A 25,771-nucleotide genomic window follows, 5' to 3' on the forward strand; every position below is an offset into this window, starting at 1 on the left:
ATTTTGAAGGAGATATCAGTGAAAACGATGCTGCATTTTCCTACAGATAATAAACAGTGTTGAGATAGTATCATAGTTGTAGAAGATAAAGAAATTTTAAAAATCTCAAGTTCTTAAAATAAGTTATAACACAAAGTAGGTACTTTTTGAGGCAGCTGCTCACTTGTCACCCTGGCTGGAGTGCATTGGCTCAATCACGGGTCACTGCTGAAGTGATAAGTGATCCCCCCACCTCAGCCTCCTGAGTAGTTGGGACCACATGCATGAGCCATGACAACCAGCTAATTTTTAAATTTTTTGTAGAGACCATGTGTTGCCCAGGCTTGTCTCAAACTCCCTGGCTCAAGAGATCCTTCTGCCTCAGCCACCCAAAGTGCTAGGATTATAGGCATGAGCCACTGCACCCAACCGAAGTAGATTCTATATGAGTGTTTTGGAGCTGTTGTTTCTAGCCACTACTGCTTTCTTAGTAGAGGATGGATGTGTTCTGAATTAGTTACCAAATTTTAATTTGAAATTATTAACTTAAAAAAAAAAGATGCTCCTAGATAGGCCTTACATTTAGGCAATATGTATAAATGGAACCATTTTATTTCCATGAGAATATTTAAATATCTAGTATATTGTTTAGGGAATTGTTTGTAATATGAGTAAATCTTTGATAAGAATTATTTTAGGGCATGGTGGCTTATGCCTGTAATCTGAGCACTTTGGGAGGCTGAGGGGGGAGGATTGTGTGAGCCCAGGACATTGAGGCTACAGTGAGCTTTGATTGTGCCAGTGCACTCCAGCCCGGGGAACAGATTGACACTCTGTCTAAATATATATATATTATATGTATATCTATCTGTCTATTTAAAATCTCCATTTAAGTTGCCTGTTTTATAAATCTGAAATATGCGTGCTTTTGTTTAAAATAGAATACATATGTATTCTTAAAATATAAATTGGTTAAAAAGCAAGTTGGTGTCCTGTAGTTACTACTTAAAGTGTACTGGTTACTAGTTATACTAGATTTTAGTACATTGTAACAGTTATGTTTCTTATGTAGTCTGCAACTTACTCCACCCTTCAAAACAGGAGTTTCCTGCATACTGCTATTTATGGTCAGGGTAGGCATTTAGAGAAGATAGAATGAAAGAACACAGTGCATAAATGTAGGAGGTTTAATGACTGCTTTTGCAGTAAGATATTTATTCTTGAAAAATGCTGGCTATTCCTTTGGCTCAATCAGTTGTCTTATTGAGAGCAGTAACTAGAGTTACCTGTATAACCACTCTTCTGTTGCTGAACCCTAGCAGTGATATGTGGTAGAACTCTTGCTGTTTGTCAGTTTAATAAATTATCATGAGTGTATAGAGTTACATAGCCCATCCACTTACATAGCCCAATTGAAAGCCAGAGATTAGCAGCTGCATTAGATTTTTTATTTTATTTAATTATTTATTTATTTATTTTGAGATGAAGTCTGGCTCTGTCGCCCAGGCTGGAGCACAGTGGCATGATCTTGGCTCACTGCAACCTCCGCCTCCCAGGTTCAAGTGATTCTCCTGCCTCAGCCTCCTAAGTAGCTGGCACCCGCCGCCATGCCCAGCTAATTTTTGTCTTGTAGTAGAGATGGGGTTTCACCATGTTGGCCAGGCTGGTCTCCAACTCCTGACCTCAGGTGACCCACCCACCTCAGCTTCCCAAAGTGCTAGGATTACAGGCGTGAGCCACCATGCCTGGACTGCATTCCTTTTTCTACTGAGCTATTATAACACAGCTACTCACCATCTTTTTTTTTTTTTAAAGACTGAGTTTTGCCATGTCACCCAGGCTGGAGTGCAGTGGCACGATCTTGGCTCACTGCAGCCTCTGCCTCCTGGGTTCAAGTGATTATCCTGTCTCAGCCTCCTGAGTAGCTGGGATTACAGGCGCGTACCACTGTTCCTGGCTAATCTTTGTATTTTAGTAGAGACAGGGTTTCACCATGTTGGCCAGGCTCGTCTCTAACTCCTGAACTCAGGTGGTCTGCCCTTCTCTGCCTACCAAAGTGTTAGGATTACAGGCATGAGCCACTGCGCCCGGTCTCTTTTATTTTTAATAAGGGAAAAACATCCATGTCCTTTTTCATGAGTTGGAACCATCCAGTAGGTTCAGCTCATGTCATTAGAATACTAAGAATTTGAATTGTTTCAATTTAGGTGACATATATTCCCTGAATATGTATGTATAAATAACTTTCAGAGGGGCAGTGGTGTTCAGCCAAATGATAACCTCTCTCAGTAAGTGTCAGCAAGACTGAACTTGTTGGGAATAAAAGAGTCCTCCTTAAACCACTATTGATAAACTTGAATGCAATAAAGTATTTGAGTAAAATTTACTGTGCTCTATAGAACTGCATTGATGGGCAGCATAAATCTGCAGTACATACCTAAGGAAACATTTTTATCAAAAATACAGACCTGCGGCTGGGCGCAGTGGCTCACGCCTGTAGTCCCAGCACTTTAAGGGGCCGAGGCAGGTGGATTACTTGAGGTCAGGAGTTTGAGACCACCCCAGCTAACATGGTGAAACCCCATCTCTTCTAAAAATACAAAAATTAGCTGGGTGTGGTGGCACATGCCTGTATTCCCATCTACTTGGGGGACTGAGGCAGGGGGATCACCTGAACCGGGGAGGCAGAGGTTGCAGTGAGCCGAGATCACGCCATTGCACTACTCCAGCCTGGGCAACAGAGCAAGACTCTGTCTCAGAAAAAAAAAAAAAAAAAAAATATATATATATATATATATATATATATATATATATATATATTTATATATGTATACACACACACACAAGTATATATGTGTGTATGTATACGTGTGTGTGTATGTGTCTATATACACACCCCTGAGATCTAGGCCTCTTGGGAATTACCCACTTAGGAAATTGACCTGTGATTCAGACAACTCAGCTAACCACTCTGGAATGTATCGATTGTTATGTACCAGTTACTTATTTGCTTAACTCTATGGTAGAGAAATTTTAACCTACAAAAAAGACAGCAGTAGGATGAACCCTTGCATATTTATCACTCACTATGTCCCTTCCATATTATTTTAAACACCCTCCTCCCAGTTTTTCTAATCTGATTACTTTGAAGCAAATCTTGATATAGTTACTTTTAAATAGGAAGCAGATAGGCACCTTTCCAGAATCTATAGAACTTTTCCTTAGAATGGGAGGGCATGAGCTTGTCAGAAGCGCCAGATGGGGTCTTCATTTCAATCAGGTGTTATGCTTGGCAACTGTTTCCCTGTGGGGAACTTTGAGGGACTTGGGAAGCATTGTTATCTGTTTTTGTAGCTGCCTCTGCATTAAAAAAAAAAAAAAAAAAAAAAAAGTTATTCTTTCTGTTACAGAAACCTAACTTTTAAACTGTATCTATTGTCATTTTTCCATCAGTCAATTTACTGCCTCATCCTGCTGCTCAAGCACTGGGTTAGATGATTAGCAGGTATTTTTCCTTTTTTCTACTCTTTCTCTATCACCTTTTTAAAAAATTGAAGTTTCTCTTAATCACTTAACTGATTCGTTTTATTAATTGTTCATTTCATTTGAAAAATAAATTCACTAATGTTCACAGTGTCCCAAATTGGTTGTTAATGACTACTCTCTAATAATGCCCATGTACCTCTGCCACCATTTAAACTGTTTGCTTACCAAGAGTTACTCCTGTGTTTCCAAGGCAATTTATAATTGTGTAATTTAAATGTGTAAACAGGTTAACTATTAATAAGAAAAGATTAATTGATTAAATTGTTTTGAGTTTGGGAAAACTCAAGTTGAGTTGCTGAAAAGTTGCACTCAATTAGCTGTAGGGAAATAGAGTATCTGGAGGGGCATTGTATAAATATAAATGGGTTTTTTTTTCCACACTCAGATTTTTTCATTTTAACTAAGCCAAAACTAGAAATGTCAACAATGGCTTATGTGAGTAGAATGATATGGAACTCTATTCCATGAATTTGTATTAAAGGTAAGGCCATGGCCCCATATCCAAAGATTGGTGAATTAAAGATGTTTTTAATTTTAAGTTAATAAAAAATGTTCAAATTTACATATTTAACTTTAAAAAAGTGTTTCCTGTGTTAATAAGTTTCTTTTTTATGGAAGTGACATTTTCTGTCTGAGTTAAATAAAAGGAATTTCACTGTATTAGGTTTTATTTTGGTTTATTTTATGTTTTTTTTTTACTTTTTATTATGAAAAATATCAAGCATATAGAAAAGTAGAAAGAATAGTGTAATCAACTCCCATATACCTGTCATCTAGATCTAACAATTATTATAGTTTTCCACATTTGCTTCATCTATTGTCTTACAGTATTTTCAGTATATTAGACATTTTAAATCTAATTTTTTAATTTTAATATTTGCCTATGCAGTCATATCTTTATAACACTTAATGTAATTAGCAATAATTCTCTGATATGTGATATTCATTTTGTATTCAGATTTTCCTGGATATTCCCTAAAGGTCTTTTACATGTGGTTTCTCTGAAGCAGAGTACAAGCAAGAGTACACATTGCATTTAGTTGTTCTCTCTCTTAAGTCCTTTTTAATGTAGAACTGTGTCCACCTTCCTATTGTCTCTTGTTTGCTTTTTTATTAATAAATGAACTTGTTGAAGAAAGTAGGTAAGTTGTCCTGTACACCTGTTGGCTTTATCTGATTGTATCTTCATGGTGTTATTTGACTTGTTCCTATATCCTCTGAGTTTTCTTGTAAGCTGGGATTTAATAACTTTTTAAAATTATAACTGTGTTAGTTTCCTATTGCTGCTATAACAAATTACCACAAACTTAGTGGTTTTTTTTTTTTTTTTATTATACTTTAGGGTTTTAGGGTACAAGTGCACAATGTGCAGGTTTGTTACATATGTATCCACGTGCCATGTTGATTTCCTGCACCCATTAACTCGTCATTTAGCATTAGGTGTATCTCCTAATGCTGTCCCTCCCCCCTCCCCCCACCCCACAACAGTCCCCGGAGCGTGATGTTCCCCTTCCTGTGTCCATGAGTTCTCATTGTTCAATTCCCACCTATGAGTGAGAACATGCGGTGTTTGGTTTTTTGTCCTTGCGATAGTTTACTGAGAATGATGTTTTCCAGTTTCATCCATGTCCCTACAAAGGACACGAACTCATCCTTTTTTATGGCTGCATAGTATTCCATGGTGTATATGTGCCACATTTTCTTAATCCAGTTTATCGTTGTTGGACATTTGGGTTGCTTCCAACTCTTTGCTATTGTGAATAGTGCCGCAATAAACATACGTGTGCATGTGTCTTTATAGCAGCATGATTTATAGTCCTTTGGGTATATACCCAGTAATGGGATGGCTGGGTCAAATGGTATTTCTAGTTCTAGATCCCTGAGGAATCGCCACACTGACTTCCACAATGGTTGAACTAGTTTACAGTCCCACCAACAGTGTAAAAGTGTTCCTATTTCTCCACATCCTCTCCAGCACCTGTTGTTTCCTGATTTTTTAATGATGGCCATTCTAACTGGTGTGAGATGGTATCTCACTGTGGTTTTGATTTGCATTTCTCTGATGGCCAGTGATGAGGAGCATTTCTTCATGTGTTTTTTGGCTGCATAAATGTCTTCTTTTGAGAAGTGTCTGTTCATGTCCTCTGCCCACTTTTTGATGGGGTTGTTTGTTTTTTTCTTGTAAATTTGTTTGAGTTCATTGTAGATTCTGGATATTAGCCCTTTGTCAGATGAGTAGGTTGCAAAAATTTTCTCCCATTGTGTAGGTTGCCTGTTCACTCTGATGATAGTTTCTTTTGCTGTGCAGAAGCTCTTTAGTTTAATGAGATCCCATTTGTCGATTTTGGCTTTTGTTGCCATTGCTTTTGGTGTTTTAGACATGAAGTCCTTGCCCACGCCTATGTCCTGAATGGTATTGCCTAGGTTTTCTTGTAGGATTTTAATGGTTTTAGGTCTAACATATAAGTCTTTAATCCATCTTGAATTAATTTTTGTATAAGGTGTAAGGAAGGGATCCAGTTGCAGCTTTCTACATATGGCTAGCCAGTTTTCCCAGCACCATTTATTAAATAGGGAATCCTTTCCCCATTTCTTGTTTTTGTCAGGTTTGTCAAAGATCAGATAGTTGTAGCTATGCGGCATCATTTCTGAGGGCTCTGTTCTGTTCCATTGATCTATGTCTCTGTTGTGGTACCAGTACCATGCTGTTTTGGTTACTGTAGCCTTGTAGTATAGTTTGAAGTCAGGTAGCGTGATGCCTCCAGCTTTGTTCTTTTGGCTTAGGATTGACTTGGCGATGCGGGCTCTTTTTTGGTTCCATATGAACTTTAAAGTAGTTTTTTCCAATTCTGTGAAGAAAGTCATTGGTAGCTTGATGGGGATGGCATTGAATCTATAAATTACCTTGGGCAGTATGGCCATTTTCACGATATTGATTCTTCCAACCCATGAGCATGGAATGTTCTTCCATTTGTTTGTATCCTCTTTTATTTCATTGAGCAGTGGTTTGTAGTTCTCCTTGAAGAAGTCCTTCACATCCCTTGTAAGTTGGATTCCTAGGTATTTTATTCTCTTTGAAGCAATTGTGAATGGGAGTTCACTCATGATTTGGCTCTCTGTTTGTCTGTTATTGGTGTACAAGAATGCTTGTGATTTTTGTACATTAATTTTGTATCCTGAGACTTTGCTGAAGTTGCAAATCAGCTTGAGGAGATTTTGGGCTGAGACAATGGGGTTTTCTAGATATACAATCATGTCATCTGCAAACAGGGACAATTTGACTTCCTCTTTTCCTAATTGAATACCCTTTATTTCCTTCTCCTGCCTGATTGCTCTGGCCAGAACTTCCAGCACTATGTTGAATAGGAGCGGTGAGAGAGGGCATCCCTGTTTTGTGCCAAACTTAGTGGTTTAAAGCAACACATATTTATTCTCTTATAGTTCTGGAGGTCAGAAGTGAAAATCAGTTTTTCTGGGCTAAAGTCAAGGTGTCAGCAGGGCTGGTTATTTCTGGAAGCTCTGAGGGGAGAATTCATTTCTTGCCTTTTTCAGCTTCCAGTTGCTGCTTATATTCTCTATCTTGTGGCCCTTTCCTTCATCTTCAGAGCATATCACATCATTCTCTGCTTCCAGGGTGATATTGCCATTTCTTCTAACTCTGACTTCTCTTACATCCTTATGAAATGATTACTATGGCCACATTGGGCTCACCAGAATAATGCAAGATAATCTCCCCATTTCAAGATCCTTAATCACAATCACAAAGTCGTTTTTTGCCATATGAGGTAACATTCACTAGTTCTGGGGAATTCGAATGTGGGCATATTTGGGGGGCTGTTTTTCAGCCTAGCGTAATAAGGAAGGAATAGTATGAAACTGAAGAAAACTCTTGACTTTCAAATAAAAGCAGAGTTGTATGTACATAAATAATAGATAAATTCAGATAGTACACAAGTTTAAAATGAAGATAAAAACTTTTCTGTTTCACCTTCTGATCTCACCCCATCCTCCTCCCATACTTGTTCTTTCTCCAAAGCGGTACTATACTTCTAAAACTTTTTTGTGTCAAGGACCCTTGGAAGTCTAGTGAAGCCTATGGATTCTTTTTCAAAATGATGTTTGCTCTTTTTTTATTTTAAATTCATGGATTAAAACAGAATTAGAAAGGAAATTAATAATAAAATAGTTAATATTAAAATATTTTGCAATATGGTAATATACTTATGGACATATTAATAAGATCTAGCAGCAGTTCTAATAACTTTAATAATTTTAAAGTACAGGATAAGTATAAACAGTATTTTGGATGTGTGCAACAACTATATTATGTGAAAATATGTTGATTTCTAATGATGACAGAATCACAGATACTGCTAATACCTAGAAAAAATGGATTCTAGTGAAAATACAGATGTAATTTTTCCCCATCTGTGATAAGCTAAAGAAAATCCCCTCACATAGCCACATCTTAATCCCTAGAATCTGTGAATGTTAGTTTATATAGCAAAAGGGACTGCAGATATGAGTAAGTGGGATGGTGAGTTGGGAAGATTTTCCTGTATTGTTTTTGTGGGCTCTAAATGCAATCACTTGCATGTATCTTTATATCCAGTGTCCTTATATGAGGGAAACAGAAGGAAATTTGACAGTCTTTGAGAAGACTATGATAGAAGCATAAGGAAGCAGAGTCAGAGATGTTGGCTTTGGAGATAGAAGAAAGGGCCTTAAGGCCTGTGAAACAGTGTCTTCTATAGAGCAGCGATCCCCAACCTTTTTGGCACCATTAACTGGTTTCATGGAAGAAGATTTTTCCATCAGGGAATATGTGGGGAGGATGATATCAGGCTGAAACTGTTCCACCTCAGATTATCAGGCATTAGATTCTTATAAGGAGCATGCAACCGAGATCCCTTGCATGTGCAGTTCACATAGGGTTCACACTTCTATGAGAATCTAATGTGGGGTGGAGCTCAGGCCGTAATGCTTGCTTGCTCACCACTGCTCACCTCCTGCTGTGTGGCCCGGTTCCTAACAGGCCACAGATTGGTACCAATCTGCGGCCCAGGGGTTGGGGACCCCTTCTGTAGAGCATCTGGAGGGATTGTGGCCCTGCCAATGTATTGATTTGGGGTAATTTATAGCAATTTTGGACTTCTGGCCTCCAGAATTGGGAGATAATAGATTTTTGTTGTTTTTCAGTCAGCAAGCTGTGGTAGTTTATTACAGAATTCATAGGAAACAAATACACTAGGCAAATTCACAAATCTCCTGAATTCAGTCCATACACCTGGCAGTAAAGAGGTGGAGATGGTCCAAGAATCCAAGTTAAGGTCCCAAGCTTCAAAGGTAACCACTGTTAACCTTTTCTTGTGTATCCTCTTATTCAGAAATGTTATACCAGAGTGTTTGTTTTTTAACAGCTTACTTATTTGAATTATAAACACATATACATAATACAAAGATTTTAAAAGGATACAGTGAAAGTATCTCCTTTTGCCATTCCCTATTCTTTCTTCCTATAGGCAACCACAGTAAACCAGTTCTTGTGTCTCCTCCCAGAGATATTCTATACATTTACATATATATGTATATATTTTCTTCTCACACAAATGGTAGCATATTGTACAAACTATTCTGTACCTTTTCCCATTTATTTCTTCCATATAATAATGTCTTTCTCTTTGACTTTGTCCTACCCAGTACATATACTTATGCCTATTTACTATTCCATTGTTTGGTATAGCAGAACATAAAACAGTCTCTTTTTAGACATTTAAACATTTTATTAGTGTCCATTTAAAGTTATTTACTGGCCATGTGTGGTGGCTCACGCTTGTAATCCTAGCACTTTGGGAGGCTGAGGTGGGCAGATCACTTGAGGTCAGGAGTTTGAGACTAGCCTGGTCAACATGGTGAAACCCCGTCTCTACTGAAAATACAAAAATTAACTGGGTGTGGTGGTATGCGCCTGTTTTTCCCAGCTACTCCGGTGGCTGAGGCAGGAGAATCACTGGAACCTGGGAGGTGGAGGTTGCAATGAGCTGAGATTGCGCCACTGCACTCCAGCTTGGGCAACAGAGCAAGACTCCATCTCAAAATAAATAATAAATAAATAAAATTAAAGTTATTTACTGTCTTTAGTTAGTACTACAAAACCTTCCTAGGCCTCAATTTTCTCATCTGGAAAATAGAATCCTACCTCATAGGATTGTTATGATGATTAAATGAGAAAATGATTTAAAGTCTTTAGAATTAGTACTTGCCACATGGTAAGCATTGGAAAAAAAGTTACTGTATTTGTTTTGGAATTTTTACTTGGAATCTGTAACAATGACTATTACTAAAATTCTACTTTATACTGATGAGTATTGGGGATTTCCCCTCCATTCCTTTTATGCTACACAAACCTAAAGAAACCAATAAATTTTTTTTTTTTTTTGAGACAGAGTTTCTCTCTTGTTGCCCAGGCTGGAGTGCAATGGCACGATCTTGGCTCACCACAACCTCCACCTCCTGGGTTCCAGTGATTCTCCTGCCTCAGTCTCCTGAGTAGCTGGGATTACAGGCGTGTACCACCACACCTGGCTAATTTTATATTTTTAGTAGAGATAGGGTTTCTCCATGTTGGTCAGGCTGGTCTCAAACTCTGACCTCAGGTGATCTGCCCACCTTGGCCTCCCAAAGTGCTGGGATTACAGGCATGAGCCACTGCCCCCGGCCAAATTTCTTGTGATTTTTTAATCTTTACTATTGCTTAAAAGATTCATTGGTATGTGTCTATTTTTTTCATTTATTACAAAAATCATTTAGGAGAAAACATATATATTTGAATGTATAAAAGGATTTTTCTCACAGTTGAGATCAATTTGTTATATTGACATTATTTTCTATAAATTCAATTCTCTTAGACACATTTAAAGAGCTGACTGTGCTTTTGGGTTGGTAAAGGATCATAAATTGGTTATCTGGACACCACTTAATGTTCTCATATCCTTTGTAAATTGCTATTAGCCTATATAATATGTAGAATGTTCTGCATAACATAATAAGCTTATTCAAAATAAAAGTTTTTCAGAAAATCTTTACAGAAAGTATTACTAATCACTGGCAATATTGTGACCTAAAATGCTAGATAGCATTCCACATTTTAAAACCTGCATGTTTGCACCTTTAAATGTCCATACAAAGTGATCTAACGCTGATTTTTGAAGTTGGAAAGGACATTAAAACAGTAATATAGGGATAGAGCAAAGAGGAGATACTATACTCACCTCTTTGATTCCTTTTAGTCACTTTAAAATAAAACAGAGCCCCCTATTTAGGAAAACGCCTATTCGCAAAATCCTGGAGTCGCAGGGTGGGGGACAGTTTATATACAATGAAGCCTTAGAGAATCACGGGTCAGAAAAAGCACTGGGGTGTGGTAACTGATCGTTTGATTTATATTATTTGAGCAGAGGAAACGGAGATAAGGTTTCCTTCAGCAGGTGTAGGATTAGATTTTTCTGTCTGAGGAAGGGGGCTTGATGAGGGACACAATAGGGATGAGTTGATTTATTTGCCATTATTTTACATTTGGACAAGAAATTTACCCCCACCCCCCACATTTAGAAATATATTTTTAACTTTTAGGGGTTCATATATGTGGTTCTTTATTAGGTTCCACAGATCTCCCCAGTGTATTACTCTGATTTAAAAAAAAAATCATTGAACTGCAAGAAAGGATGGACAGTAGATAGCTTGTGGAGGTAAAATAAAGTAAGTTGGACTGATACTGGTTTCAGAACTTAAATCTCAGTCATAAGTATAGGGCTCTCTTGTGATTCAAGGCCAAGCTTGTAAATTAAGCTGCTTTAAAGGAGTGTTGGAGATAGGAGAAGTGAGTTAGAAATATAAAAACAGAGCTGGGTGAGGTGGCTCATACCTGTAATCTCAGCACTTTGGGAGGCCGAGGAGTTCAAGAACAACTTGGGTAACAGGGCAAAATACCACCTTTTACTTAAAAAAATTAGCTGGGCATGGTGGTGTACGTCTGTAGCCCTAGCTACTTGGGAGGCTGAGGTAGGAAGATTACTTGAGCACAGGAAGTCAAGGCTACAATGAGCTGTGATCACTGCACTCCAGCCTCCTGGAAGATGGGGCAACAACCTGTCTCAAAAAAGAAAAACAGGCTTTTTTTTTTTTCAATTTAAACGGAAAGGAGCAGAAAGATAATTGCCAAATTCTTAACCCAAACTGGCTTTGGCAGTGTGTTCCCACCCTCTCCCCATTCCTCTCTTTACAGTTGTTTATAAAATTCTTCCTTAAAGTGTTTGATAGAAATATTTGAATGTCGTTTAAATATATGTCCTGATTCTGGCGCTTGATATGTCTTACCACCTGAGAGTGGACAAAATTTTTATTTTCATAAAACTAGAAATAAAAAGACATGTACACATAATTTTCTTACAATTTAAGGTATTTCCTTTTTGTAAATATCTTGCCTTTTATGCCATTTATTGGAGATCTTTAAATTGTATTAGAGAACTTTATATTTTAGTCATAAAGTACATTTTGTAAAAATTAGCTAGCATGGATTTTAAATTTTCAAACTATTGAAGACTTTCTCGGATTTTTTTTTTCCCATTTACTTCAGGTAATACTGACAGCATCTAACTTCACTTTTCTGCCACAGGGTGGTGTACAGTACTTACTGTCTGAAATTCTGTTTGGCGACTTCAACAGCCTAATAGAACCCAACTTAAAATAGAATGTTGTAGAAGTTCACTTTGGGCACTAAAATAAATTGTTTATGAGAGAAGATAGTCCTTATAGAAGGGTCCAATTTTTATTTAAAGGGGCTGTAAGGGGCTTTCATAGGGAAGGCAGTTATATTGCATTATTATTAAAACATTTGGAAATACTTTCAGACTTATTACAATGTTGCAAGAATAAGAATAGTACAAGAAACATCCATATACCCTTTATCAAGATTTACTTATTATTGACTTTCTATCCCATTTGCATACTTCCTTCTTATAAAAGTGTTTTTTTAATGAAACGTTTGAGGCTAAGTTATATACACCATGACGCTTTTCTCTATATGTTACATTGTGTCTTTCCAAGAGATAGAGATACCCTATTATGTAACCATAACAGTATCAGCTCGAGTAAATTTAACATTGATACAATGCTTTTATCCAGTTCCCCATCAGTATTTGAGTTTGTCTTTTGACTCAGTAATGTCCTTCATAACATTTTCCCTACCAGTTCAGCAGTCTCAGGTCAGTTATAACATTTAATTGTCTTGGCTCTTTAGCAACCCTTTAACCTGGAGTAGATCCACAGCCTTTGTATTTTATAACAATGACATTCAACTTTTCCTTAACAGAACATTACTCATTTCCATTTTGAGTTTGTCTGGTGATTCTTCATAATACAGGTTATATATTCTCAGCTAGAATATTATATAAATGATGTTGTATCTTCCTTAGAGTATTACATATATCCATCCTCCTCTTATTGGTGATGTTACATTATATTTTGAAGTCTTTTTTTTTTTTTGTAAATTTAGATGTTTATGTTTAGAAGAATAACTAAATGCAATTCTAGGATGTGTGAAAGCAAACGTTTTCTCTAAAGGAAGATACTTAGACTAATGCTCCCAGTAGGTAAAATCTGATTTGACTGGAAGGTTTGAGGTAGCACATTTTAACTTTAAACCTTGCAAAGCTCTTAATGTAGTATACTGGCATTTAATCTGTCCCTGGATTGCCAAGAAGAATTGTTGATATCCTCCTTGGGACCTGCAAGTCATTCTGGTGAACGAATAAAATCTGAGTAGGTAACTTTGGACAGAAATATAAAACACTGAGATCTCAATTATAAATTTCTGATGTCATAATTAACAGCAAAGCCAGATAGTTTTGTATTCTCTGAGTTTGGGCTTGTATTAGTGCAGTTTTAATACAAAACAAACATAAAAGTGCCAGAGGTGCTGACTGGAAAGAGTATTGTAAACTTCTCAAAGAAATGATCACAAGTCTTTTTTAATCCTTCGGTTATTTGACGGATTTGTTACTGTTAATGAATAGACACAATTTTGTGAGTAGGAAGATTTCCTAAATATTTCTACTATGTTAGCCTTAGGATGTGTATAAAAATTCTCAGAAGGCAATAGAGAAGAGATACTTATTTTGAAGAAAGTGGTCACATAGCTCATTTGAATATTTATAATTTCTTGACCTTTTTGCTGAAAAGTGTATTAATATTAAGATGGTATAATGCTAAGAAAGCACATTATTTTGCAGCTCTATTCCAGAACATAGTGAATTGAAACTTTTTTGCATGATCTTACATTTAATCCTTTTACTTTGATTACATATGTATATTACATATATGTATTTTCCACATACTGTAGACATCAGAGCATTTGAGATACGAAATTAAATGAATATAAAGTAATTTGAGTGCCAAAATGCTCATTAAATTTAACAGTTGAACTTGAAAAATTATTGGATACTCCTGTGAGTTGTGATTTCTCCTGTCAGCTACCCTGCAGAGTATTGTAAGGGAGAAAAAATTACTTCCATGTTCCTTTCAGGTTTGCCCCTTGATTTTACAAAGAAGTATACTGCTTAAATTGCTAGTAGTTTGTAGCTGCTGCTTCTGACACTTGAATACTTGTTTCTGAGCTTCCAGAGTACACTGAATGATACCCTGGGAGCTTAGAAGAATGTAGCCTGTCTTCCCTAGTGCCTAACTCAATTCTGGGAACCTGGGTAGTAAATATTATGTGATTGAATATAGTTTTAAAGGTTGATCTTATTTTCATTTCCCAGGCAAGACATCTGTATAGATTCTGCTTCATCCCTGAGAGAGAATAAGCAACCTGAAGGTTTGGAATTAAAACAAGGTATGAACCAAGTACTTGATTATTGTATAAAATTTACCTGAAGAATAGAAGCATTTTACCAATAATAAATTGTTCAATTTATACGTAGGGAGAGCAAAATCTAGATTTTCTGTAATTCTGATTTATTTACTGTAGGATTTATGAATATTTCTGATTGTTTTGAAAATTCCCACTGCTTTTCAAAAGTCCTGTTGTGATAACCTCATATATAGCCAGACAAAATTATGTCTTTGTACTCTGACTTCCTCTGAGCACCCCCATAAACTCAGGTTCATAGTTTAATTGACATTTATTTGTCATATGTAAATACATGCTAAACACGTTATTTTTATATAATATAATCATAATCATATTACCTTATACCTCATGTATAATTAGATTACACCTCATGTATAATTAGACTACACTGCAACTGTTTCTTGTTTCTGCTCTTTGTATCAAATGAACAGGCAGTATGGAGGGTATGCTATTAGATCATCTGAGGAGAAGAGAATGTTGTATAAAGGATAAAGAAAAGCTAGAATGGGCAGATTCATTTCCAGCTCCTAGGAAAAAGGAATGGAGACCACAAATTAGCCAATGTTACCTTGTAAGAGAAGATGTTTTTCTGTTCCCATGTTCACACACTCAGAGTTCTTTAGAACTCCCTTCCTAGTGTCAACAGCCTGTTGTGCTGTGATTTCTTTATGAGAACTTTAGTCATGTGAAAAACCAGTCATGAAGGTGCAGAGAGGGAGAGAAGAAGACCTCCAATGAGTCAGATGTCAAAAGTCCAGGCCTTTTATGCTTAGGAGCCTGTAACCACACTCAGGTTCTCAAGGTGGTAGGAGACATTAACACACATCAAGCAGAGCTGAGAAGATGTAAGATCAACGTGTAGCAGTACCATTGTACAATACAGTTCATGCTCATGTTGTGCCTAAATCTATAGCAAATAGTTAAATTAAGTTTTAAGTTTTAACCTTTTTTTTTTTTTTTTGAGACAGAGTCTTGCTCTGTTGCCCAGGCTGGAGTGCATGGCGTGATATCCGCACACCGCAAGCTCCGCCTCCCGGGTTCACGCCATTCTCCTGCCTCAGCCGCCCGAGTAGCTGGGACTACAGGCACCTGCCACCAAGCCCAGCTAATTTTTTTTTTTTTTTTTTTTGAGACGGAGTCTCACTCTGTCTCCCAGGCTGGAGTGCAGTGGTGCAATATCGGCTCACTGCAGGCTCTGCCTCCCGGGTTCATGCCATTTTCCAGCCTCAGCCTCCCGAGTAGCTGGGACTACAGGCGCCCGCCACCACGCCCAGCTAATTTTTTGTATTTTTTAGTAGAGATGGGGTTTCACCGTGTTAGCCAGGTTGGTCTCGATCTCCTGAACTCGTGATCGGCCCGCCTCAGCCTCCCAAAGTGCTGGGATTACAGGCGTGAGCCACTGTGCCAGGCCAGTTTTAACCTTTTTTTAAAAAGCAGGGAATTAAAGTCTTTTAGAAGAATATCTACTAAATGATTAAAATATAAAATGTTTTATTGCATAATGGATAAACATAAGTTACTTAGAATATTTACTTATGGAAAACATCTTCCAGATAAATATTAATATTGCTGAAATCTGAACTAGATAGTAACTTGCTTGAAGTTACCAAACAAGCTGAGGTATATCAAGAAATAGAAATCCTGATAGGCTCAATAAAGATTATTCCCTTTTTTCTAAGTGCACTAATATTGTCTATTTGTAATGTGCATAACCTGCAAAATCTAGTATCTCTAACTTTTCTTGCATAGCTAGCTATTTTTGTTCACAGTGAACTCAATAAAAGCAGAATATAAGCTCCTTGTGAATGCATTGTCATTTTAATTGCTTGACCAATTGAGAAAATTCACTGAAGCTTATTTAGTACGAAAGTAACCTTTTGTTCAGTAGACCAAAATATAAAGCAGCATTGAATTTTCTTTTTGCTCTTTCAGAATAAATCATATCATGTGACCTATTAATGGTATATAAGTTATTTAAATTATCAGTATTTAGAGCATTTAAAATACTGAAGTATTGCTTGAATAAAATACAAGTACTAATTATGAATTAAGTTGAAATTGGCATTTTTTTGGTCTAGTACTGGTTTCATTCATCTTTGTTGCTAGAAAATATTTTTGAAACCGGCAGTGCTGAAGATGAGTATGAGATTGTACACTAACTTCCACTGCACTTTAATAATGGGCTAATAAAAGGACCTACCTTTACAGTGAAAATGTTATTTAAATGTAAATATAATCTGTTGGTTCAATCATTGGTACTGTAGTAAAACAGAAACTCTTCTGTTAGAAATAATTTCTTTCTTTTTTTTTTTTTGCTCTGTCACCTAGAGTGGAGTGCAGTGGTGTGATTTCAGCTCACTGTAACCTCCATCTCCTGGGTTCAAGCAATTCTGCCTCAGCCTCCCGAGTAGTTGGGATTACAGATGCCCACTACCACGCCTGGCTAATTTTTGTATTTTTAGTAGAGATGGGGTTTCACCATGTTGGCCAGGCTGGTCTCGAACTCCCTACCTCAGGTGATCCACCCACCTTGGCCTTCCAAAGTGCTGGGATTATAGGCTTGAAGCACCGTACCCAGCCAGAAATTATTTCTTAAATCGTTCATTTCAGTCAGAATGTAGTTGTATAAGAAACATCAGTTATAGTTTTTACTCATTAGCACAGCTATAGCACATGTGTAGGTACACGTGTGCATGCACATACCTGTGTAAGCTCACATGTGCAAGTTTCAGATCTTATGTTAATTTCCTGGAGGATTTCAGAGATTGCTGTTTTTCAAATAATGGTGGCTTATATAAATTTTCTGAATTGGTCAGTTGTGCTGTAGTTAAAAATAAAAAGTGTTTGTTGAAAGTATTTCATTTGTAGAAAATATTTTAAAAATATCAAATATGTGCTAATGTTAAGTTTACTCAAGACATTCAGCAATAGTAAAATATTGGTCTGTAGTTAAATTGTTGCTTTAAAGTTTACAGTTGGAGAAGTATGTCGTTTTGTGAACTATTTTCCTTTGTAAATTCAAAAATTAAGTTCTTACGGTTTTTGTATTTTTTCTTGGACGTTTTCATGAGAAATTTTAAAACTATACATGAGAAATAGCTTTGTTAAGTTAGATTGAAGAGTTGAGGTTTATAGTTGCTGTAAAATATTTGAAGAACTATTAAATGGAAGTGTCATTAGATTTTTTTCTGTATGGCCTTGGAGAAAAAAAAAATAGAACCAATAGATAGCATTATCATTAGACAAAATTTTTTGGTCTAACGCAGTGGACTGCCTTCTAAGATGTTTCTGATGCTGAAGGTGTTTGGACACAGGCCACATAAATAGCCACTTGGTGGTGCTGTTGTAGAGGATTCAAGCAGTGGTTGGCTCTTTGGCCTTGATCATCTAGTTCCTTTCTAGCTGTCAGGTTTTGTTAAGACCAGTGCCTAGTGCATTGTTTGTACTTAGGAAGAATGGTTAATAACTGTTTTCCTAAATTGTTTAATGGAAGCAATGTGAAATATACACTTTTTTTTATCTCTACATTTTTTATTCTATTGGAAGAAAAGACAATATGTTTGATTTAGTCTTTGATCTGTTTAATGGTTCCTTAAAATATATTCATTTGAATACAGTCATTAAAATAAATAATATAATTAAATGGTATATAAACTGATCAAAATCAATGAAGATATTTACTACATCTTATTTCGAATATTTGTACATTAGCTGTCTGATGTGAGAATCTTTTCCTTAAAGACATGCAAGCACAAAATATGCACACAGAGTTTTGCTTTAAATAGGCTCAAATCCTACCCCTCCCCCCTTTAAAAAAAATTACTGGCCAGGCTCATGCCCACAATCCCAGAGTTTTAGGAGGCCGAGGAGGGAGGGTCACTTCAACCCAGGAAGGAGGTCGAAGCTGCAGTGAGCCATGATTGCACCACAAAGATTTCAGTATTTTGGGAGAAATGTTTATTTCTATGTGTCTTTAAGTACTCATTTTAAACATTCTATCCTGTGATGTATATCATAGGATCTTTGACACACTCTTAAGGCATCTACTTTGGAGGTCACATAGTGTAAACCTTCAGTCATTATTGGGACACCGGGTTCTTTTTAGTCATTACGCTCTTACCCAGTTCATTAGGGAAAGCGCCTCTTTACCATAGGGCTCCTACCGAAGGAAAGACAGTAAATACTAGGCTTGAATCCAGATTTGGTTACCAGTTTCAGAACTCTTTACACACAGCACATCATAGTCTATGAATTAATTTGCAGTTTTGGCTGCCACATCGTATAGTTGATACACAATGAATTTACGCTTTATTTTTTATTAAAGGCTTTTTTTTTTTTTTTTTAGCAGCTTTAGGTTTACAGAAAAAGTGAGCAGGAAGTACAGAGAGTTTCCATATACCTGCTTACCAGCTCTTCTCCAAGTGAACCAATTTGTACATTATTATTAACCAAGTCCATAATTTATGATTAGGACTTAACCTTTGTGTTGTACATTCTGTGGGTTTTGATAATTTTATAATGACATCAATCCACTATTACAGTATACAGAATATTTTCACTGCCTTAAAAGTTTTGTGTGTTCTACCTGTTTATCCTGCCCACTCTCTCTCCCCCAACCCCTGACAACCACTGATCATTTTACAGTGCCTATAGTTATGCTTTTCCTAGAATCTCTGTAGATTTGAATCATACAGTGTGTAGCCTTTTCAGATTGGTTTCTGTGACTCAGTATTTGAAGTTCCTCCGTGTCTTTGTGTGGCTTGATAGCACATTTTGTTTTATGGCTGAATATTTTCCAATGCATGGATGTACTGCAGTTTGTCGATCCATTCACCCGTGCCATCTTGGTTGCTTCCAAGTTTTGGCAATTATGGATAAAATAGTGTGCAGGTTTTTGTGTGGACATAACTTTGCAACCCATTTGGATAAATACCAAGTTTAATTTTGTAAGAAATTGCTTAATTTTATTCCAAAGTGTACCATTTTGCATTCTCACTGACAATGAATGAGAGTTCCCATTGCTCCACATTCCTATCAACATTTGGTAGTGTCAGTGTTTTGGATTTTGGTCATTCTAATAGGCATATAAGTAATCTCTTGTTTTCTTTTGCAATTCCCTAATGATATATGATGTTGAACATCTTTCATACACTTATTTGCCATTTGTATATATTTGGTGAGTTGTCTTTTCAGATCATTTGTGCATTTTAAAAACTGGGTTGTTTTCTTACTGTTGTTTTAAGAGGTCTCTATATATTTTGGATACCAGTGCTTTGTCACATATGTTTTGCAGATGTTTTCTCTGAATCTGTAGCTTGTCTTTTTGTTGTCTTACTATTTATTCATATTTAATACACAGACTCTAGGTGTATGTTTGGTACATACTATGTTTATTCAGGTGAGACTTTGTAAATATATCATTTAAGGGATGCACAAGAAGAAGATACATTCAGCTGAACCCAGCATCCTAATTTGTGAAGCTTCTGTGGTTATTTTGAATCTGTTAAGTTCTGGGAAATAGTATAGGATGTTTTAAGTGCATAGCTTTTGGAAACTTACCTGGGTTTGAATTTTGTTTCTGCTACTTTAGCTATATGAACCTAGGGCAAGTTACTTAAACACTCTGTTCCTCAGCTTCCTCATTTATAAAATGAGGATAGTAAATATGAATGCCTATTTCATTATGTAGGGATAAGGATTGAATGAATTAATACATGCAAAATGCTTTAGAGCAGTGCTTAGTACATATTAAGTGCTCAAAAGTATCAGCCCTTGTAATTATTTCTGTTATCATTGTTGTCATTATTGTTTTCTGTCTCATCACCTCAGTATCAACCTGGCAGTTTCTGCTTGGTAAAAGGGTCTCTATATATTGAATCATAATATGCCTTCATGTAACTTGTACTCATTGGTTTCTCTGTGCCCTTTATCCACAAACTTACTGTTTTGTTCTAGGCACTAGGGATAGAAAGATAAATATGTCCGGATCTGGAGAGAACTTGTCTAATAAAGGAAAACAGATATGTAAATAAATTTTTTCATATCCATCTGTATCTTAACCTATATACTCCCCTTATCTCCTGTTAAAATGGATGAACTCTTTGTGCTGCCAAGACCAGCCCCTCTGTTTGAGTACTGATCCTGCTATCTTTTGGTACCTGCAAATACTTCATTTCTCCATCTAATTAATGTCCCCCTCTGTAGTGAATTATTACCAGCAGCCATTTCACTGGTCATTGCTCAGTACTCATCTTGACCCATCAGCGGCATTTGACAGCATTGGTTATTTTCTCTTTCTTGACACTGGCTTTCCTGGCTTTCTATGACTTCCAAAGGATGAGTGCCCCAGGACTGACTTTTTTCTTCACTGTCTAACTGATGATCTTATGTAGTTTCAAGATTGGCAACTACTCATTTATTTCTACAATGCAGACTTTAACACTTGTGTATCCAGTTTACTTATTAAATGTCCAATAAGCATTTTCAGTTAACATGTACCTGAATAAATTCTAGATCCCTCTGTGACACCTCACCCATCCTAAAAACAAGAAACATAAAAACATAAAAACCTTGCTGCTTCTACCATCTATCCCCGTTTTAATAAATAGCAGTTACATTCTTCTCAGTGTCCAGGCCAAGAACCTTGGAATCATTCCTTAGTCCTTTCCTTCATCTCCATCCTGATCCCCCTGTTTCTATCCATGCTCCCAGGAGTCTCTTTCACACAGCAGTCTGATTATTTTGTACTGTACGAATGGTCATGCCACTGTTCCTTATCAAAGCTTTCTAATAGCTTCCCATCTCTACACAAAATCCATAGTCCATCTTTCCTTTGGCCAGTATACAGCCTTAACATGATGTGACTTGTTACTCTCTGCCTTGCTCTCTCTGCTCCTGCCTCCTTGCTTTCTTCTAGCACTCCAAACACTCCTGTGTCAGGGGCTTTGCTTTTGCTGTTCCGTCTGCCTGCCTGCTTCCTCCTCAGATAACCATATGGGTCTTCCATGCATCATTTAGATTCCTGATCAAATGTTACCTGATCTGTCTAAACTAGTTGATGCTAATTTTTTTTCCAGAGCTCATAAAACTTCTAATAAACCTAGAATTTCACTGGGAATTGATGTCAGGTTTACTGTACTGTAGTCTTATAGAAGTCACCTTTTGAAAACCAGGACTGTGTTGATCTGTCATCACATGTCTAGTTCACAGCCTATCAGTTGTGACCGCAAGTTTTAATACATGTGTTCCAATATGTCAAATCTGAGATCTAAACTTATTTACACCAGTAGTGTACTCTTATTTATGTCAAACTACTGTTTTTAAGATTATCTCCATATCTGTGAAGGCTTCTCTTCCCTAACCTACTTCTGTTCACCTCCCCTCTTCTCTCAATACCCTTTTTTTTGTTTGTTTTTGAGACAGAGCCTCTCTCTGTCACCCAGGCTGGAGTGCAGTGGTGTGATCTCAGCTCACTGCAGCCTCCACCTCCCAGGTTCAAGCAATTCTCCTGCCTCAGCCTCCTGAGTAGTTGGGATTACAGGTGCACATCACCACGCCCAGCTAATTTTTGTATTTTTAATAGAGACGGGGTTTCACCATGTTGGCCAGGCTGGTCTCGAACTCCTGACCTCAAGTGATCCACCTCCTTTGGCCTCCCAAAGTGCTGGATTACAGGCATGAGCCCTGGGAGACTGAGGTGGGAGGATTGCTTCAGCCCAGGAGGCAGAGGTTGCAGTGAGCCATGATTGTGCCACTGCACTCCAGCCTGGGTGACAGAGTGAGACCCTGTCTCCAGAAAATTTAAATTTAACTTAAAAATAAATAATTTTACATTATCTAAAATTAGAATCAAGTCTCTAGTATCTCTTTCTGAGCTTATATTTATATTTAAACAAGCAAAAGCAATGCCACAGGAAACATGGTAGTTTGTGAAGTAGACAATGAGTTTGAGCACACTTTCCTAGGATGGGTAGATTATGGAGCACTGAGATGTTACTAACAGAAAGTATTTGAGTGTCATGACCTTTTGAATGAGTGTAAGTTCCAAGAAATCTTGAGGGGGAAAAGTTGCTTGCTTCCAAACTCCAGTACTTGGAAATTGAGACAGCTGTTCTGCCTTCATTTTTCCCTTTTGGGTATTTTCATTTTTTTTTTTTTTTTTTTTTTTTTTTTTTTTTTTTTTTTTTTTTTTTTTTGAGACGGAGTCTCGCTCTGTCACCCAGGCTGGAGTGCAGTGGCGCGATCTCGGCTCACTGCAAGCTCCGCCTCCCGGGTTCACGCCATTCTCCTGCCTCAGCCTCTCCGAGTAGCTGGGACTACAGGCGCCCGCCACCACGCCCGGCTGATTTTTTTGTATTTTTAGTAGAGACGGGGTTTCACCGTGGTCTTGATCTCCTGACCTCGTGATCCGCCCGCCTCGGCCTCCCAAAGTGCTGGGATTACAAGCGTGAGCCACCGCGCCCGGCCTGGGTATTTTCATTTTTTATATCAAACTTTTATTCTACCAGAACCCTGTTTAATAAGTGGTAGGAGAAATGATAAATGCTATTTTAAACAAATTTTTATTTACTTTCAGATTACTCAACAAAAGATTATAGTCAGGAATTGCTTATGTCAGCCTGTTATTGTGCCCCAATGCAAGACCAAAAATATCCACTTATCTGATCCATTGTAAAAGACTAGCAGGGAGTCCCTATTGTGCTTTTTATCCTAGAATGGTGATGTCTTCAGAGACAATAATTTTGGATACTGCCTTTTTTTATATATTCTCACCTGTGCATTTTATTTTGTCAGGCTCACATACCTCTGTACTGAGCTTTACATCTAGCATTTTGCTTGTGCCCATTCTGTCCCTCACACTTGGAGTTTCCTCTTCTGTTAATATCACCTATTAGATTTTACCCATTCTTAAAGACTTGTCTCATATCATGTATCTATGAATATCTCCCTGATTTTTGCCTGTTGCCTTGTATATTATGAAATTCTGTTATATTTTGTATTGCATAATTTGGTATATTAAAGTATAATGCCATACATTAAGCATACTGTGAAGGCAAAACCTATGTCTTAATCATGTCACAAATATTTTGTCACTCTGACATTTTGCAAGACCTACTTCTAAGGCCTTTATAGCACCATCATGGCATGTGTAAAAGAGATTTAGTGAATATTTATTTGATTCTTGGGATAATCTCTGAAGGGGATAGTTAATGGATTTGTGAGTCTTAAAAGTCAAGTTTACAGGCTGGTGGATATTCATGTTATTTGGAAGTTCAGTAATGGTTCAGTAGAATACTAGACAGGTTTTCTTTACTGAATCATTTGCATTTTTTCTTTATCTTTAGAAATCAGTCATGCCACAATTAAATTTTATAAATGATGGTCAACCTAATGCACTTAAATCTAAATCAGTAGTTTAATACACTACATATAAGAAAAAAAAAAAAGACAAGTTCTCTATAACATAGTATTGCTGAATGCCTTCGTAGATTTCACCTGTCCATTATAACTGCATCATAGATGCCAAAGCTTTTTATACATCTGAAATAATTTAGTATACGTTAAGTGACTTGTACAATAGAACATGGCAAATTATTGGAAGAGCTTTATACTTCAAGTCATTTCAGTATTTCTTAATTTTCATCATTCCAGTAGAATCAGTCAGTAACTCATTTTTAAAAGCATCATCTGCAAACTTACTAATACATTTCCAAAGATAATTTACTCTCATTTTTGGTATTAGGGAATTATAGGGTTTTCCCTATCAATCATGATCCTCAAATAGAAGAGGTAAAACTTGTACCTTCTTTCTAAAGAAGTAACTTCATCCTCAAATAACTCATTCAAAGATCTCAACATTTTTGGGGTAGTCATGTTCTGTCTCTCCAACCCCCACTCTGCCCACGTACGTGTGTGTGTAAGTGTGTGTGTGTGTGTGTGTGTGTGTGTGAGAGAGAGTTTTCAGGAATAATTGAGGTAAATTATTTCTACTCCTTCAAATAAAGTCTAGTCAGTAGTAAGAAATATAACAGGTAATGTGATACCTATTTTAATAAAGCATTAAAATAAGTTTTCACAAAGTTTTGTTAAAAAATTGTTTTACTAGCTGGGCATGGTGGCTCATGCCTGTAATCCCAACACTTTGGGAGGCTGAGGGGGCGGATCACGAGGTCAGAGATCAAGACCATCCTGGCTGACACGGTAAAACCTTGTCTCTACAAAAAATACAAAAAATAAGCCGGGTGTGGTGGCGGGCGCTTCTAGTCCCAGCTACTCGGGAGGCTGAGGCAGGAGAATGGTGTGAACCTGGGAGGCGGAGTTTGCAGTGAACCATGATCATGCACTGCACTCCAGCCTGGGCGACAGAGTGAGACTCCATCTCAAAAAAAAAAATGTTTTACTATTAGAAGCAATCATATAACACGGTTTATGGTAAAATGTCAAAAATCTGTTTATGAACTCAAGAGGTGTTTGGGTTCTACAAAGTCACTGCTAGTACTTTAAGCCCACTTAATTTAAGCTTTTTTAAAAATACCTAAAGGAAAAAAAGGAAATAAAAACAGTTTTGATGTATGCATGATGTTAAACTAACGTTATTGTAATCCACCAAGAAAAATAAAAGACAGTTGGGCCTGAGGTAAAATATAAAAAATGCAATTAACAATAATCAGAATAAAAATTCAGACTATTAACTAGAGACATAATAATCAAAATGGCACAGGAAAGAGAGCAAATAAAAACTTAGATCTAAGTTACTCATGTTACAGAGCAGCGAAAGAACTAAAGTTAACTTTAAACAATACACAAAGGAACAAGAAGATACGATATGTTCCTTACATTAACTGTGCTCCTTCACTAAGATGGGTAACCCCTGACATACTACATACCATTTAGGGTACTTGAGAGAAAAACAATACAAATGAAGAAATGGAGCAAATAGCTTATGAGAAAGGAGTAAAGTAGTTGAAGAGCTTGGCTAGGCAATAGTTATAGGAAGACAAAGATGTAAAAGATTTCTCAGGGAAAAAAAGGGCTTTATCATGCATTCATCCCTTATAGTTGATCCTTTGGCTAGCTACTCACCAGTGTACCTTCGTTGTATTACACTGTCGTCTAGCCTGTATACTTTCACTGTTTCTCTTGTTTTCCTGCTATCTTCAGTCCTACCAACTTGATTCATATCTCAAACTCCGCACCCAGGTACTGAAGATTTTTTAAATAAACGAATCCATCTAGACTTAGTGTCTAGACAGCAAAATGAATCAGTCACTACTCAGATTCATCACTGACATATAAATAAATGGAATAATTTTTCAGAGGAATATATGTTTATGT

At 36.9% G+C, this 25,771-nt stretch overlaps 1 protein-coding gene across 1 annotated transcript in view; it reads left to right on the forward strand.

The window, feature by feature from the left end:
- CAAP1 (caspase activity and apoptosis inhibitor 1) overlaps window positions 1–25,771 on the forward strand; it is a 53,170-nt gene that overhangs the window by 19,677 nt on the left and 7,722 nt on the right. The window contains exon 5 of the mRNA XM_055294043.2: window positions 14,346–14,419. Coding sequence (XP_055150018.1) covers window positions 14,346–14,419 — 74 coding nt within the window. The remainder of the gene's footprint in view (window positions 1–14,345; window positions 14,420–25,771) is intronic.

Source organism: Symphalangus syndactylus, chromosome 9 (assembly GCF_028878055.3).
Source record: "Symphalangus syndactylus isolate Jambi chromosome 9, NHGRI_mSymSyn1-v2.1_pri, whole genome shotgun sequence".
In the NCBI taxonomy this organism is placed as follows: domain Eukaryota; kingdom Metazoa; phylum Chordata; class Mammalia; order Primates; family Hylobatidae; genus Symphalangus; species Symphalangus syndactylus.